This window comes from Gavia stellata, chromosome 2 (assembly GCF_030936135.1).
Source record: "Gavia stellata isolate bGavSte3 chromosome 2, bGavSte3.hap2, whole genome shotgun sequence".
In the NCBI taxonomy this organism is placed as follows: domain Eukaryota; kingdom Metazoa; phylum Chordata; class Aves; order Gaviiformes; family Gaviidae; genus Gavia; species Gavia stellata.
The window spans coordinates 30,548,559-30,561,259 of NC_082595.1; the positions used below are offsets into that span (position 1 = coordinate 30,548,559).

At 37.2% G+C, this 12,701-nt stretch overlaps 1 protein-coding gene across 3 annotated transcripts in view; it reads left to right on the top strand.

Annotated features, from left to right (window-relative positions):
* The first annotated feature begins 215 nt into the window (after positions 1-215).
* Positions 216-12,701, top strand: part of SIPA1L2 (signal induced proliferation associated 1 like 2) — an 87,540-nt gene continuing 75,054 nt past the window's right edge. For all 3 annotated transcript variants that reach the window (XM_059829186.1, XM_059829193.1, XM_059829202.1), the window contains exons 1-3: positions 216-1,719; positions 8,180-8,313; positions 9,676-9,864. In XM_059829186.1, the coding sequence (XP_059685169.1) occupies positions 255-1,719; positions 8,180-8,313; positions 9,676-9,864 (1,788 nt within the window). In that variant the 5' untranslated portion in view covers positions 216-254. The remainder of the gene's footprint in view (positions 1,720-8,179; positions 8,314-9,675; positions 9,865-12,701) is intronic.

Sequence of the window (12,701 nt, forward strand, 5' to 3'; positions counted from 1 at the left end):
TTTTATGAACAGATAAAAGAAATTTGTCTGGATTAATACTCTACTGAACGCGTCTGAACTGAAGGAAATGTTTTAAGATTGCTCTCCTGACAGAAGTTGTACAAAAATGGTACACTGAGATTTCTGCTTGCACTTCTGGGAAGACTGTAACTGTATTTTTATATTGCAGTTTATTGACCCATAAAAGATAATGTAATAACAAAGGTAACAGTATATTTATGCAATAGTAGTGGTTCCCCTCCCACTGACTGGACATGAGTGATCAAAGGTCTTTGCAAGAAGATAAGCACAAAATTAGCAGAACTTCCTCAAAGTTCAGGGAGTCTTCAAGAAGCATGCAATCTGATGATTATTTTGCTAGAAAACTTAAAGCTTTGAATGGTAGCATGGGTCCTCCTGTTTCTTCAAGTGCATCTAGCAAAACTGAAAATAATCAAACAAATGGTACACCAGCTGTGCCTAAAATGGGTGTTCGAGCAAGGGTATCTGAATGGCCACCTAAAAAGGATTGCTCTAAAGAGCTGAGTAAAGCTGCTTGGGAAAACAGACCTCCAACCAGTTACGAAACTGTTGGCTCAGTACTTCCAAACGGACAAAATGACCAAAGTGATGGACAGCAGGAAGAGCTAGAATTGGAATTTACAGAGGGAAAATACTCGATTGGAGATCTTTTTGTTCATTCCCCTCAAAGGGGACTTCATCCCATAAGGCAAAGAAGCAACAGTGATGTGACAATAAGTGATATTGATGCTGAAGATGTGTTAGACCAGAATGCTGTTAACCCAAATACTGGAGCAGCTCTTCATAGAGAATATGGCAGTACCTCTTCAATTGATAGACAAGGCTTGTCTGGAGAAAATTTTTTTGCAATGCTAAGAGGATACCGAGTGGAAAATTTTGAACATAAAACCCTTGCTCCATTTGGATTTTCTGAGTTTTTCCACTGTGACCCTACAGTTTCTCCAAGCCTACATGCTGCTGCGCAGATTTCCAGGGGAGAATTTGTCAGGATTTCTGGCTTGGATTATATGGATAGTGCCCTACTTATTGGTCGAGACAGGGAGAAATCTTTCAAGCGGAGACTAAAATCAGAAGCCGTAGAAACATCTCTATTTAGAAAATTGCGAACAGTTAAAAGTGAGCATGAAACTTTTAAGTTTTCATCTGATCTGGATGATAGACTTGACAGAAATGTTCGTTCTTGGAACTGTCAGAAATGTTTTGCACATTATGATGTTCAGAGCGTTTTGTTTAACATAAATGAAGCAATGGCTACCAGAGTAAATGTAGGAAAAAGAAAAAATATAACCACTGGGGCTTCAGCTGCATCACAAACTCAGATGCCAGCAGGCCAAACAGGAAACTGTGAATCTCCTTTGGGAAGCAAAGAGGACCTCAATTCAAAAGAGAATTTAGATGCTGATGAGGGTGATGGGAAAAGCAATGATTTAGTATTGAGTTGTCCTTACTTCAGGAACGAAACTGGTGGGGAAGGAGATAGACGGATTGCACTTTCTAGGGCAAATTCAGCATCTTTTTCTTCAGGTGAAAGTTGTTCTTTTGAGTCCTCTCTGAGTTCCCATTGCACAAATGCTGGTGTTTCAGTACTGGAAGTACCAAGAGAAAACCAGTCCATTCACAGAGAGAAAGTGAAGCGTTACATCATAGAACACATTGATCTTGGAGCGTATTATTACCGCAAGTTCTTCTATGGAAAAGGTAATTTTTTCTAATGCAACTGTTCTGAGATACTAATGCATTAGTTTTAAGTTGCTTAGTAAAGATTTTTTTAACTCCTCCTTCTCTCTAGAGAGACGTAAGTATTACAGGGGATCCTGAAACTCTTTACTAAAATTAAGCCTGTTATTCTTGCTCTCCCAGAGGGATATTCAACAACCAGTGGGTTATGTATAAAGTTATGCAATACTTGTGTAAGTTCACTAAGTGTGGGGTCATTTAAATTATTATGTAAACTAACTTCTCTGAACCAAACTTTCTTGGTGGGCAGGAGGAAAAGACGGCATTTATATCCAGTAAATGCATTGGAAATACTGATGCCCAGAGTGGAAATCATTACTTCCTAAAAGGTGCATCCAAAAGAGAAGGTTTTATTATTGAGGCTTCTGACTCCCTTCTTCTAGATTCTGCTGTCTTCAAGTGTGTCTTGGGGCCTTTCATACTGTATGCACATATACATACTCCTTAAACAGGCAGTTTCTGATGATACTTAGTTTTTCAGCTTAAAGAAGGTTGTTTTATGATTTTCTCCTAGCCTTTTACCCTATTCTTTTAGGGTATGTTCACACCACAAAGTGCCAGGGTGCTCTTCTCAGCAGAGTAATTATCTTGGCTTGAATTGTTATTCAGATAAACTATTTCCACTTTGTGGTCTACTTTGTCTGTATTCAGTACTGCATTGTGCGATGTGTGCGAAATATCTGTGGGGAGAACCCCAAAATACCTGTCTCTGTCCTTTCTGTATTATGAATTACAGCTCAGTCTTTTTGCTGTTATTAAAAGAAAAGGAAAAAAAAATCTGCTTCTGTCCTTAGAAGACTGCTTGTTACTGCCCGAGTCTTCCTGAAATCATACCTCCTCTGCTTTCTAACTATATTTGAACAGCAGGAAATAAGCACTGTACTGTATGTACAACTTCCTCCTGTGACCCTGTACAAGGGACTTGAAAGAGGATCCAGTACAGTGCTTGTTTTCACAATACGGTAAACGCCTAGAGCACATTGGCTGTAAAAGGACTATATTTAAAAGGCAAGGAGGAAAAGAATCTGGATCTGTCATGGAAGAGGAAGAAAAAGACCCAGAGCTAGGCAAGAAACGGGCAGTAAATTCAGAGGTTCAAAATGGCTTTTAAGCTAGACAAGGTTGTAAAGGATCAAAAAGTGTTGAGGGAGTCAGAGTGGACGAGAATGAAGGGAAACTTGTAACAAAAGGGCGGCATATTTTTTGAGGGGCGGAGAGAAGAAAGGATTGGCATAGACGGAAATGAAAGGAAGATTGTCAGCGGACAAAGGTGGTGGCAGGATAGGAGGAAAAAAGACAAGGATTAAGCCAAATGAAAGAGTACTTGTTTGTGAAATGCTTTTTTCATGGATGAGTTACAGGTTCTGAAGGGCTGAACGTTTTTTGTGAAGAAAAATCTTGTCAGAGAGATTAAAAAAAATACAAAGAGTACTCAAAAATACTTTAATATACTATAAAAAAACCTAATGACCTTTCTGGAAAGCTGATGCAAATATAATTAGTTTTAATTAATTTCTGTTCCGGTATTATGTATATATGATATCTTAACTAAAAGTAAAGTATGTTTATATTAATATAGTATTAAAAAGTTTAGAAATGGTATCCGAGAGTTTTATCCCACATAGTGTAGTACTAGGAAACTTGAATTGTTATTGTCCTTCTTACTAATTGTTCTGTAGGTAGAGTTCTTCAAAAGTAAATATGATGTGATGCATTTAATATCCAGTAATAAATTATTATCCTCTCACCTTTGCAATGATATATAAGCCATGCCCTGTTCCACATTATCTTTCCTTAGAGCTGTAACAGAAGCTACTTGAGAGAAATCTGTGTTGGATGGCTCTTGAGACAGATAGCAAGTCAGGGCAAACATGTTGATGGAACTAAAAACTTAATTTTCAATACCTGTTGTCTCAAGGGAACAAGCATGTAAGGAAGCTCCAGAATCCTTCCAGCTGAACACAGTTCTCACCTAAGCAAAGTTTATTGTGGATAGAGGAAATAAAACATGCATTTTGCCTTGGGCACCAAAATGTCTTGCTGCTGTGCTGATCTCCATATAAGAAAAAAATGACATTTATATGCATACTGAGACTTACTTGATGGTCTTCCATGACAGTGAGCTCTCCTAGCTGATTGTTCATTGAATTGTAGATTTAATAGCACAGTTGAGTTTAGCAAAATAATTGTGGAAGGATGAAATAAAAATTTAGCAAACAATCATCACTTGTATATAGAGATATATGTAATGCCACCAATTTTCTTTGCTTTTAACAAGATAACTATGAAAAAGAAATAACTTTCTGAATATTTGATTTAGTTCACAGTTTTATAATTGGCACTTGTCAGCGTACAAGTTTTATTTCTGTGTTAAGATGCATGAAAGAAACACCCTGGCATGTGTAGCACTAATTATTCCATTCCCTTTCAAGAAATGAGAGATTTGAATTCAGTGTCTTCTGAAATGAGCTGTAGCTTTATACTGCATATTTATAAGCTTTGTAACTATTGTTAAAATCAAATCCAACACGATGGATGTAAAATATGTTAATGTTTATGGAAAATATCTTCTCAGTTTTCAGTTAAGGTTTGTAAAGGCTAGAACATTTTATTTTATCTCATGGTTTTGATTTATTAATGATGTCCTTTAGTGAACTATATTTTTGTGGGATAAAAGGGGATGAGAAGGGAAAAAAAAGCTATCTTGATTTTTAAAAAGGATAATTGAAATATGGTTTTATTATCATTGATTTGTCTTTTTCCCCTTGTGCAATTATCCTCATAATACCTTGAGACTTGACTATTACTACCATGCTTTTTATTTGAGGGATGCTTGCAACCATTTCTTAATATGGTATTGCATCTATCTGCTGATATGAAACTGAAAAAATGTCCTAGAAGACATGTACAGGCTTAGCAAGCTTTTGGTATTAACTCAGTTTTGTATAAGTAAGACTTTCGTATTAGAAGAAATGTTGACAATTATTCCTCAAAATGAAAAAGTAAAAAATTAGGAATATTTTATCATCTCTCTTTAAGCAGCTAGAAAATAGTAATTATTTTCTTCTCTTCTCTTCAGTTGATACTTTTAAATCAACATAAATACATTTAAATGAGCTTAATGAGTTTGTACTTTTTGAGATTTTTTAAAAAAAAGTGCCTTGAATGAAAAATGTTTTCCCCAAATCCCAGAATATCAGTAGCCATGCTATTCTTTAATTTACTTCAGCTTCTTTAATTCCCATTCTTGAAACTTTTTTATCTATTTTATTTTTAATGTACATAAATAACGTCTTTGGTTTTGTGTCTTTCATATTGTACAAGAAATAAGCAGATATCTACCAAGCTTGCATTTTTCTCCTCAGTAATACTTCAGCCAAGAAATCTAGTAACTGTGTAATACCCTTTTCTAGATTTACATCAAAATGGAAGTCTATAGAAACCCTAACTGAGAAGTTTACCTTTTGTCAAAGCCTGAATATGCAGCTGTGGGGAGTTTTTATGTCGTTGAAAGCGTTTGGCCTCTGAATCTCTCTCTGGTCTGTAAAGTCCTGTTCCATTTGATAACTTTGCCCATTAAGGCTCAAAGTTTTTTAATTTAATACTGGGAAATCCATGAGGTATAATTTATCCATGCAGGTAGGGTGCTCAGATTGGTGAAGGTATGTGCTTGGTGAGCATGAGCGAATAATTTAATGTCTGTGCCCCTTTGATCCCAGGTGTTCCTTGCAAAAAATTATGCTAGTTGTAATGTGCTGCTACTCATTTTCTCTCCACTGGGACATGGACTGTAACCACCAACATACTTTATAGATATATTTTTTGAAAGACTACTGGTAACTTAATTTAAACTTGATTTGACAAATACGACTGTCGCTTATGTAGAGATAACTTATCTTTTTTGTATCCATTCTGAGAGTATGGATGACTTCTCAGTGAAAGACATTTTGTGAAAACTTCCTTATACATTTCTATAAGTACATTGTAAAAAAAAGAAAGTATCAAACTATATCAAAAATGCTAGCAAAGTGGTTTTTAATCCAGATGATCTTAAAAGGGGATATTAGTCTATTACTTCATTGCTATTTAAAATATGGAATTATAGCATAAATTGGATTGGAAGACATTTTTGGAGGTCATCCAGTCTAATTCCATGTTTAAGGCTGCCTTTAAAGTAGGTACTGAATAGGTTGCTCAGAACCTATTCCCCTATGGCTGTCCCTTTAGCTTTTGACCATCCCTAAGGATGGAGATTTCACAAACTCTCCTGGCAACCTGTTCCTGTGTTTGATTCCCCTCAATGAGGGGCTGCATCTTGTGATGGTTGCATCTTGTCCTTTCTCTCTGTACCCTGGAGAAGAGTCTGGCTCTCCCTTCTCCATAAGCCCCCATCAGCTACTGGGATCCTGCAATTATTTCCCCCTTTAACCGGCTCTTCTCCAGGCTGCACAAGCCCATCTCCTTCAGCCTCTCCTCATCTGTTACATGCTTCAGCCCCCTACTTGTCTTGGAATTTGTCTGCTGGCCTTGTCCCACTCTGTCCAAAACTGGACACTATTCCCTATGTGGCCTCACAAGTGCCGAATAGCGAGGCATAACGTCTTCTCCTGACCTGGTGGTATGCTCTTGCTAGTGCAGCCCAGAGTGTGGTTAGCCTTCATGTCTGCAGGAGGTTCTGCTGGCTGCTGTGCAGCCTGTTGCTCACCAGGGTCCCCAGTACTTTTCTGCAGAGCTGCTCCTGAGGCAGTTGGTCCCCAGCCTGTGCTGTTGGATGAGCTTGCTCTGCTCCAGGCACAGGTCTGTGTTGGCCTTCATAAGGTTTTTGTCAGTCCATTTTTTCAGATTGTCAAAGGGAGAGTTTGTTTTAACATGTCAGGTTGAAAATTTCAGTGGTTTAGGAGTTGCTTCACATGCAACTCAGCTGTCCTATCTCAGCAGCAGCTGCCTCCAGGGGAAGGGGAGGGTGGGCAGTGAAGCACAGAGACCTTACAGCTATAGGACTCCATCTGTGTGCATGAGTTAACCTGCTTTACTTTTGTCAAATACTGCAAGGTTTATGCATTTCAGTACCTGCCCTGTGTACATATTACTTATTTGTTAAAAGCCTGCCAGTTACTCCTCTTTATCTGTTGCACCCAGCTGCAGCCCTAACCTCCAATACATGAACTGTTCTCCTTGAGGTTGGCCATGTACATGAACTTGTTGAGGATGCATTCCACTCCATAATTTAGATAATTTAAAAAAATACTAAACAATAACAGCTCCACTATCAACTTTTGATAAACTTTTTAGTAACTGGCCACTACTTGGAATTTGTATTACTAATCACAGTCCTTTTGAGGCCACCTGTCCAGCCAGTTTATGTCCAACTTGTAATTTGCATTTCCAAATCATGTCTTTTCAGTTTAGCTACACGGATATTATGGGAGACTGTGTAAAAAGCATTGCTAAAGCACAAGTAGGTGACATTCATTGCACCTTCCTCATCCATAAAGCCAGTTATCTCATTGTAGAAAGCAACTGGGTTGGTCATGCATGATTTGCACTTGGTAAATCTGTGCAGGCTGTTCCCAAGCATCTTTTTGTCTTTCATGTGCCTGGAAATGTCTTCCATGAGAATTTGTTCCTTAATCTGCCTGAGAACTAAGGTTTATGGTGACTAGTCTGTAGCTTCCCAGACCCTCTTTCTTCCCCGTTTTAAAGGAGGGTATAACCACTTACTATGACCTTTCAAAGGGGATAGAGTGGCCTTATGGTGACACTGGCTAATTCCGTCAACATATATCCTGTTTGGTGCTATGGACTTGAGTGTGTCTAGTCTGCTTAAATAGTCTCTAACTTGATCTTCCTCATCTGTTGGTACTGCTTTACTCTCCCAGACTGGGCCAGTTGGCTCAAGGATGAATTTAACTATTCATCAAAGACTGAAGAGTTGCTAGCCTCAGTTTTCACTTGTAAAACTGAGTTGCTGCTTTGAATGTAAAGCTTTAAATAAGAATAAATTGAATGAAATGAAGGAAGCTAGATAGCATCTTACTTGTTTGAAGAATGTTAGCTTTTTGTTAAAGACTTCATGTAGATATAGTTTCTCCAAAGTAGTTTCTTACAGCATCAAGCAAAATGATTAATTTAGAGGTAACAAAAAATGCAAAAAATTATTATTTTATAGTAGCAGCAGTTGCAGTCGTTTGAGTTACGTGATATGAGTGACCATTCTGCTCATCAAAATTAGCATTTTGTGATTTATGTACTTATTGTGCAGTTCAGAATATCACAAGCCAGTGTATTTACAGATCTTATAGCTCAATTAAAAGTAATATTTTTTCTTGCTGCAGAAATTTTTAATGAGATTCGATGAACATTTTCTAGGAGACTCATATTTCATTATTTCCTTCTCTCTTCATTCACTCTTGTGCAAAAGAGCATCAGAACTACTTTGGAATAGATGAAAATCTTGGGCCTGTAGCAGTTAGCATCCGGAGAGAGAAGGTTGAAGATGCCAAGGAGAAAGAAGGATCTCAGTTCAACTATCGTATAGTTTTCAGGACAAGTGAGGTAATGTTCTTTCAGTAATTCTGCAAAGAAATGGAAAAGTTAACTTAGAGCTTAGGATACTAGTTGTTTGTCTATGGATATGTTGCTATCTTTGAAAGTAAATCTGTTAATGGGAAAGCAATGTTTCTTGGAACGTTAGTAAATGTAGTTGCTCCTGGAACAAAGGTTTCCCTTTCTGTACTGCATAAAACCTTTCTTTTTTTGAGCGGGCACCCAAAAGGAGGTAAGTTGACTGAAGGGAACTGCAAGGGGCAAGCAAGGGAACAGATGATAAGAACAAAGCTGAAGATAAGTTTGGATCAAGCTGCTTAATGTTAAGTTTCTAATGACAGAAATAAAAGATTATGTAATGTAGGGGAAAAGGGAGGGGAAAAATATGAAAGCTAGTACTATGACTTATTTGTATTTTTGTGTTTTGTTTCAAAATACTTTCTTAGAAGCTTTTTTCTGTGAGATGTTTTTATATGCTTCTACATACATGATTTGTGGAAGGAATATTAGTAGGCCGATAAAAATAATTGTCTTATTTGGAAGAATAGCTTGCTTGTGGTTGTTGTGGAAGGATATGTCTCATAACTTCTATTTCAAGCAAACTAGTATATCTTGCAAACTAATTTCTTCTTTATCACCACAACTAGCTTTGATTTGTGTGAAAGTACATAATGTTATTATTGTAACAAGCAACTGAATTTTCATAATCACAGAATCACAGAATGATAGGGGTTGGAAGGGACCTCTGGAGATCATCTAGTCCAACCCCCCCGCCAGAGCAGGTTCACCTAGAGCAGATTGCACACGAATGCGTCCAGGCAAGTTGTGAATATCTCCAGAGAAGGAGACTCCACAACCTCTCTGGGCAGCTCGTTCCAGTGCTCTGCCACCCTCAAAGTAAAGAAGTTCCTCCTCCTGTTTAGATGGAACTACCTAATAATCCATAGGACTATTGCTTTTTATTGTGATTAGGACATAGAGAAGTGTTAGCTAGACCTCCTGATATCTCTGGGCTCATGTGCTTTTACAAACAGATATAGAAACTACTGTGTCTGCTAGGGTAGTATGGTATTAAAATTAACAATTTTTAGTTTTCCTGGCATTATAAATATTTTTTTCCAAAAGAAGTAATAGTCTTTGGAATTAGAATAAGTTAATAAGATCATCAGTGAATTTCTTTAAACAAGAAATGTATTTGTCACTGAGTCAATAAGAGCCTGTCTCCTCTTTAAAAGTTAAAAAAATTAAAAATAGGGATCTTTCTTCCAATTCTTTCTTCCATGTTTTTGCTAAAACCTGAAGTTTATCTCTTTAAAAGTTATTGTAGTATTAGAACTAAAAATGTTTTGTGTGTTTTACCTTTACTTGCAGCTTACTACACTTAGAGGAGCAATTTTAGAAGATGCTATACCATCCACTGCTCGGCATGGCACAGCAAGAGGTCTGCCTCTCAAAGAGGTACTAGAGTATGTAATACCAGAGCTGAGCATTCAGTGCCTAAGGCAGGCTTCCAACTCACCCAAAGTACCTGAACAGCTGCTTAAACTGGATGAACAAGGGGTATGTAGCACATGACTTTTCTTTAAAGACTATTCAAAAAAAAAAAAAAAATCTTAAATATTTTGCAGGCAATGTTAATAAACATGGATCTGTAATGCAAACTATTCACTTTCTTGGTTTTGGAGATACTTGTGTATTTTCATTGACAAAATGAGGTTTGCTTTTCTAAGCAAATTATTTTTAAAATACTTTGGAGCTTAGGAAAAAAATTATTGGTCTATGAAGATTCTCTTTAGATGAGTGAATGAGAGAAAGATTATAACTAAATTTTTAATGTTGGTAAGAAGTGATTTTCACAATCTGTATTTGCACTTTAATGTGTACAAATGCTAAATGCAAATGAAAATACATCTAACACTTTATTAATATTGTGTATAGGTAAGGAGGCAAAAGGATATAACATATCAAGTCTGTACATCTAAAATTTTGGGTTGTTTTTTACAATAACATTTTCTGATTAACTTGCAATAGTCTTACTAGAATAGAATGCTTCTGGGTTCAAACAACTGAAATTGTGATTGAGACTAATGAATTAACTGCATGGCAATTAAATATTCATATGACTTAAATTTGGAGAGAAAATGGTGAGGCTTACTGGGTTCAATAAAGCGAATCTGCTTAATTCAAAGCTAGTGATTAAATTTATAGCTTCTGAATATTTTGTGAAGGTCAGGCTTGCGATGGCTTTTAAATCAATTTTTAAAACCATGTTTTTAAAAAATGTTTATTTAAAGTGAAGATTGCACTTTCTAGGCAAAAGTCAGTATCTATCTGTTGAAGTTGAATCAGCTGATGGATCCACTTGATTATGATGGTGGTGTAATTAATTTCTTAATGCTAATTCAGTTTCGAATGTAGTGATTACATCTGACATTGGTGGTGTCTACCAGAATTATTCTGTCTTCTCTTGTGGCTGTAACAATTGCTCAAAACCAAGTAAATGTAGACAGAGGAAGAGAATTGCTTTTTTTTGGGTGGATTGTTAAGCTAGTTTTGTATGTATATTTTACTACTTTTGTTTTTGTCTTTAAGGAGGACTGTTAATTGAAAATTCATTTTGCCACGTCTTTATTTTTTCCTGTGTTTGTCAGTTCTTCTGGTAAAACAATAAAGGGAAATCAGAAGCACTCAGTTCTGAATCTAAGAGTTCCTGATGCATTGTTGCTTTCTGTCTTTCCTGTTTGAGCTCCAGAGTGAGTTTAGGTTAATCTAATTACTATTCACTGCTCAAAGGGGCAGTATGTTCTAGGCAGTGTAGAGTACTACTATATTAGATCTGACCTGAATATTTCCCAAACTCACACTGTAAGTATTTCCCAAAAATTAGTAATGGAGATTGTCCATTGAACACTGACCAAAGTAATTCTTTAATCATGAACTCCTAATTTTGAGAAACAGCAGTACATAGCACTTCTTTTTATTTTGGGTGATCAATTCTGAAAATTCAATCCTGTTTTGAAATGGGCTGTCACCAGGCAAAATGTAATACTAATGTATCTTAGGTGCTTCTTATTATGAGATAATTACTTGAACATAGACAGAAAGCTGTGCATAGAACTGGCATGAGATCCATTTATGCTTTTAATCCTCTTATGTACTTGATGCTTTCAGTTTATTAATCAAGCAAATATAAAAAGAGTTATGCTTGGCAACTGAAGGTGATGACTGGCTGAAATGTCATGAATTCAAAAATACAAATCATGACCTAGAGGACTAATGCTGTCACCAGAATCATATTCATTTTGCGTAACGGTGTATTAAATGTCCATAGTTCCTCAGCAGTCTGAAGACTATTTTGGTGTTTTGATTTAATTTTCTGCCTGTTTCATAGTTTTCAGTGAAATCTGGTATGGATTATGGAGGAAATGTGTGGGTAAAACTTTGTCTCTAAAATGACAGTAGAAAGTAGATGCAAATTGGCTGGTTGACCTAATTTGAATATGTAAATAAAGAATCTGCATGTTCCCAATTTATTCTCACATATGATGATCAGCATTAGATTTGGCTGTAAATTTACAAGAAAAGTCAACTATCTATCTATAACCTGGACAGGATTTTTTTACCTCTCTCTAATTTCCCCCTCCCCGTTTCTGCTAGTGGTTGTTTATTGAATAGATGCTTTTTGTTTCCCCTCGCATCCTTCTGGGAATGTTCATTTCTTTCTAGGCCAAAGGCTGAAGTTTATAAAAAGCCCAAAGAAATTAGGAGCTTTGATTGCAGTGATACTTAGTGGCTATTGAGTGCCTAATCTCTTGAGATTCCTTGCCAGAAAAGCTCTAAAATGTTCACATGATGAAAGTCAACAAGTTGTTGTTACATGATAAAGAATCTATACTGTACAAGAAGACAAGATGTCAGGATTCAGTAGTTGAGTGATTTGGACTAGAACATAGTCATTTTGAGTCAGGAAGGATTGCTATGCACCAGGCTTGCCAACGTGACGCCCATCTACAAGAAGGATTGGAAGGAGGATCCAGGGAACTACAGGCCTGTCAGCCTGACCTCGGTGCCGGGGAAGGTTATGGGGAGGCTTATCTTGAGGGCGCTCACGGGACACATGCAGGATACCCAAGGGATCAGGCCCAGCCAGCACGGGTTCATGAAAGGCAGGTCCTGCTTGACCAACCTGATCTCCTTCTATGACCAGGTGACCCGCCTAGTGGATGAGGGAAAGGCTGTTGATGTTGTCTACCTGGACTTCAGCAAAGCCTTTGACACTGTTCCCCACAGTATTCTCCTAGAGAAGCTGGCGGCCCGTGGTTTAGACAGGTACACTCTTCGCTGGGTAAAAAACTGGCTGGATGGCCGAGCCCAGAGAGTTGTAGTGAATGGGGTGA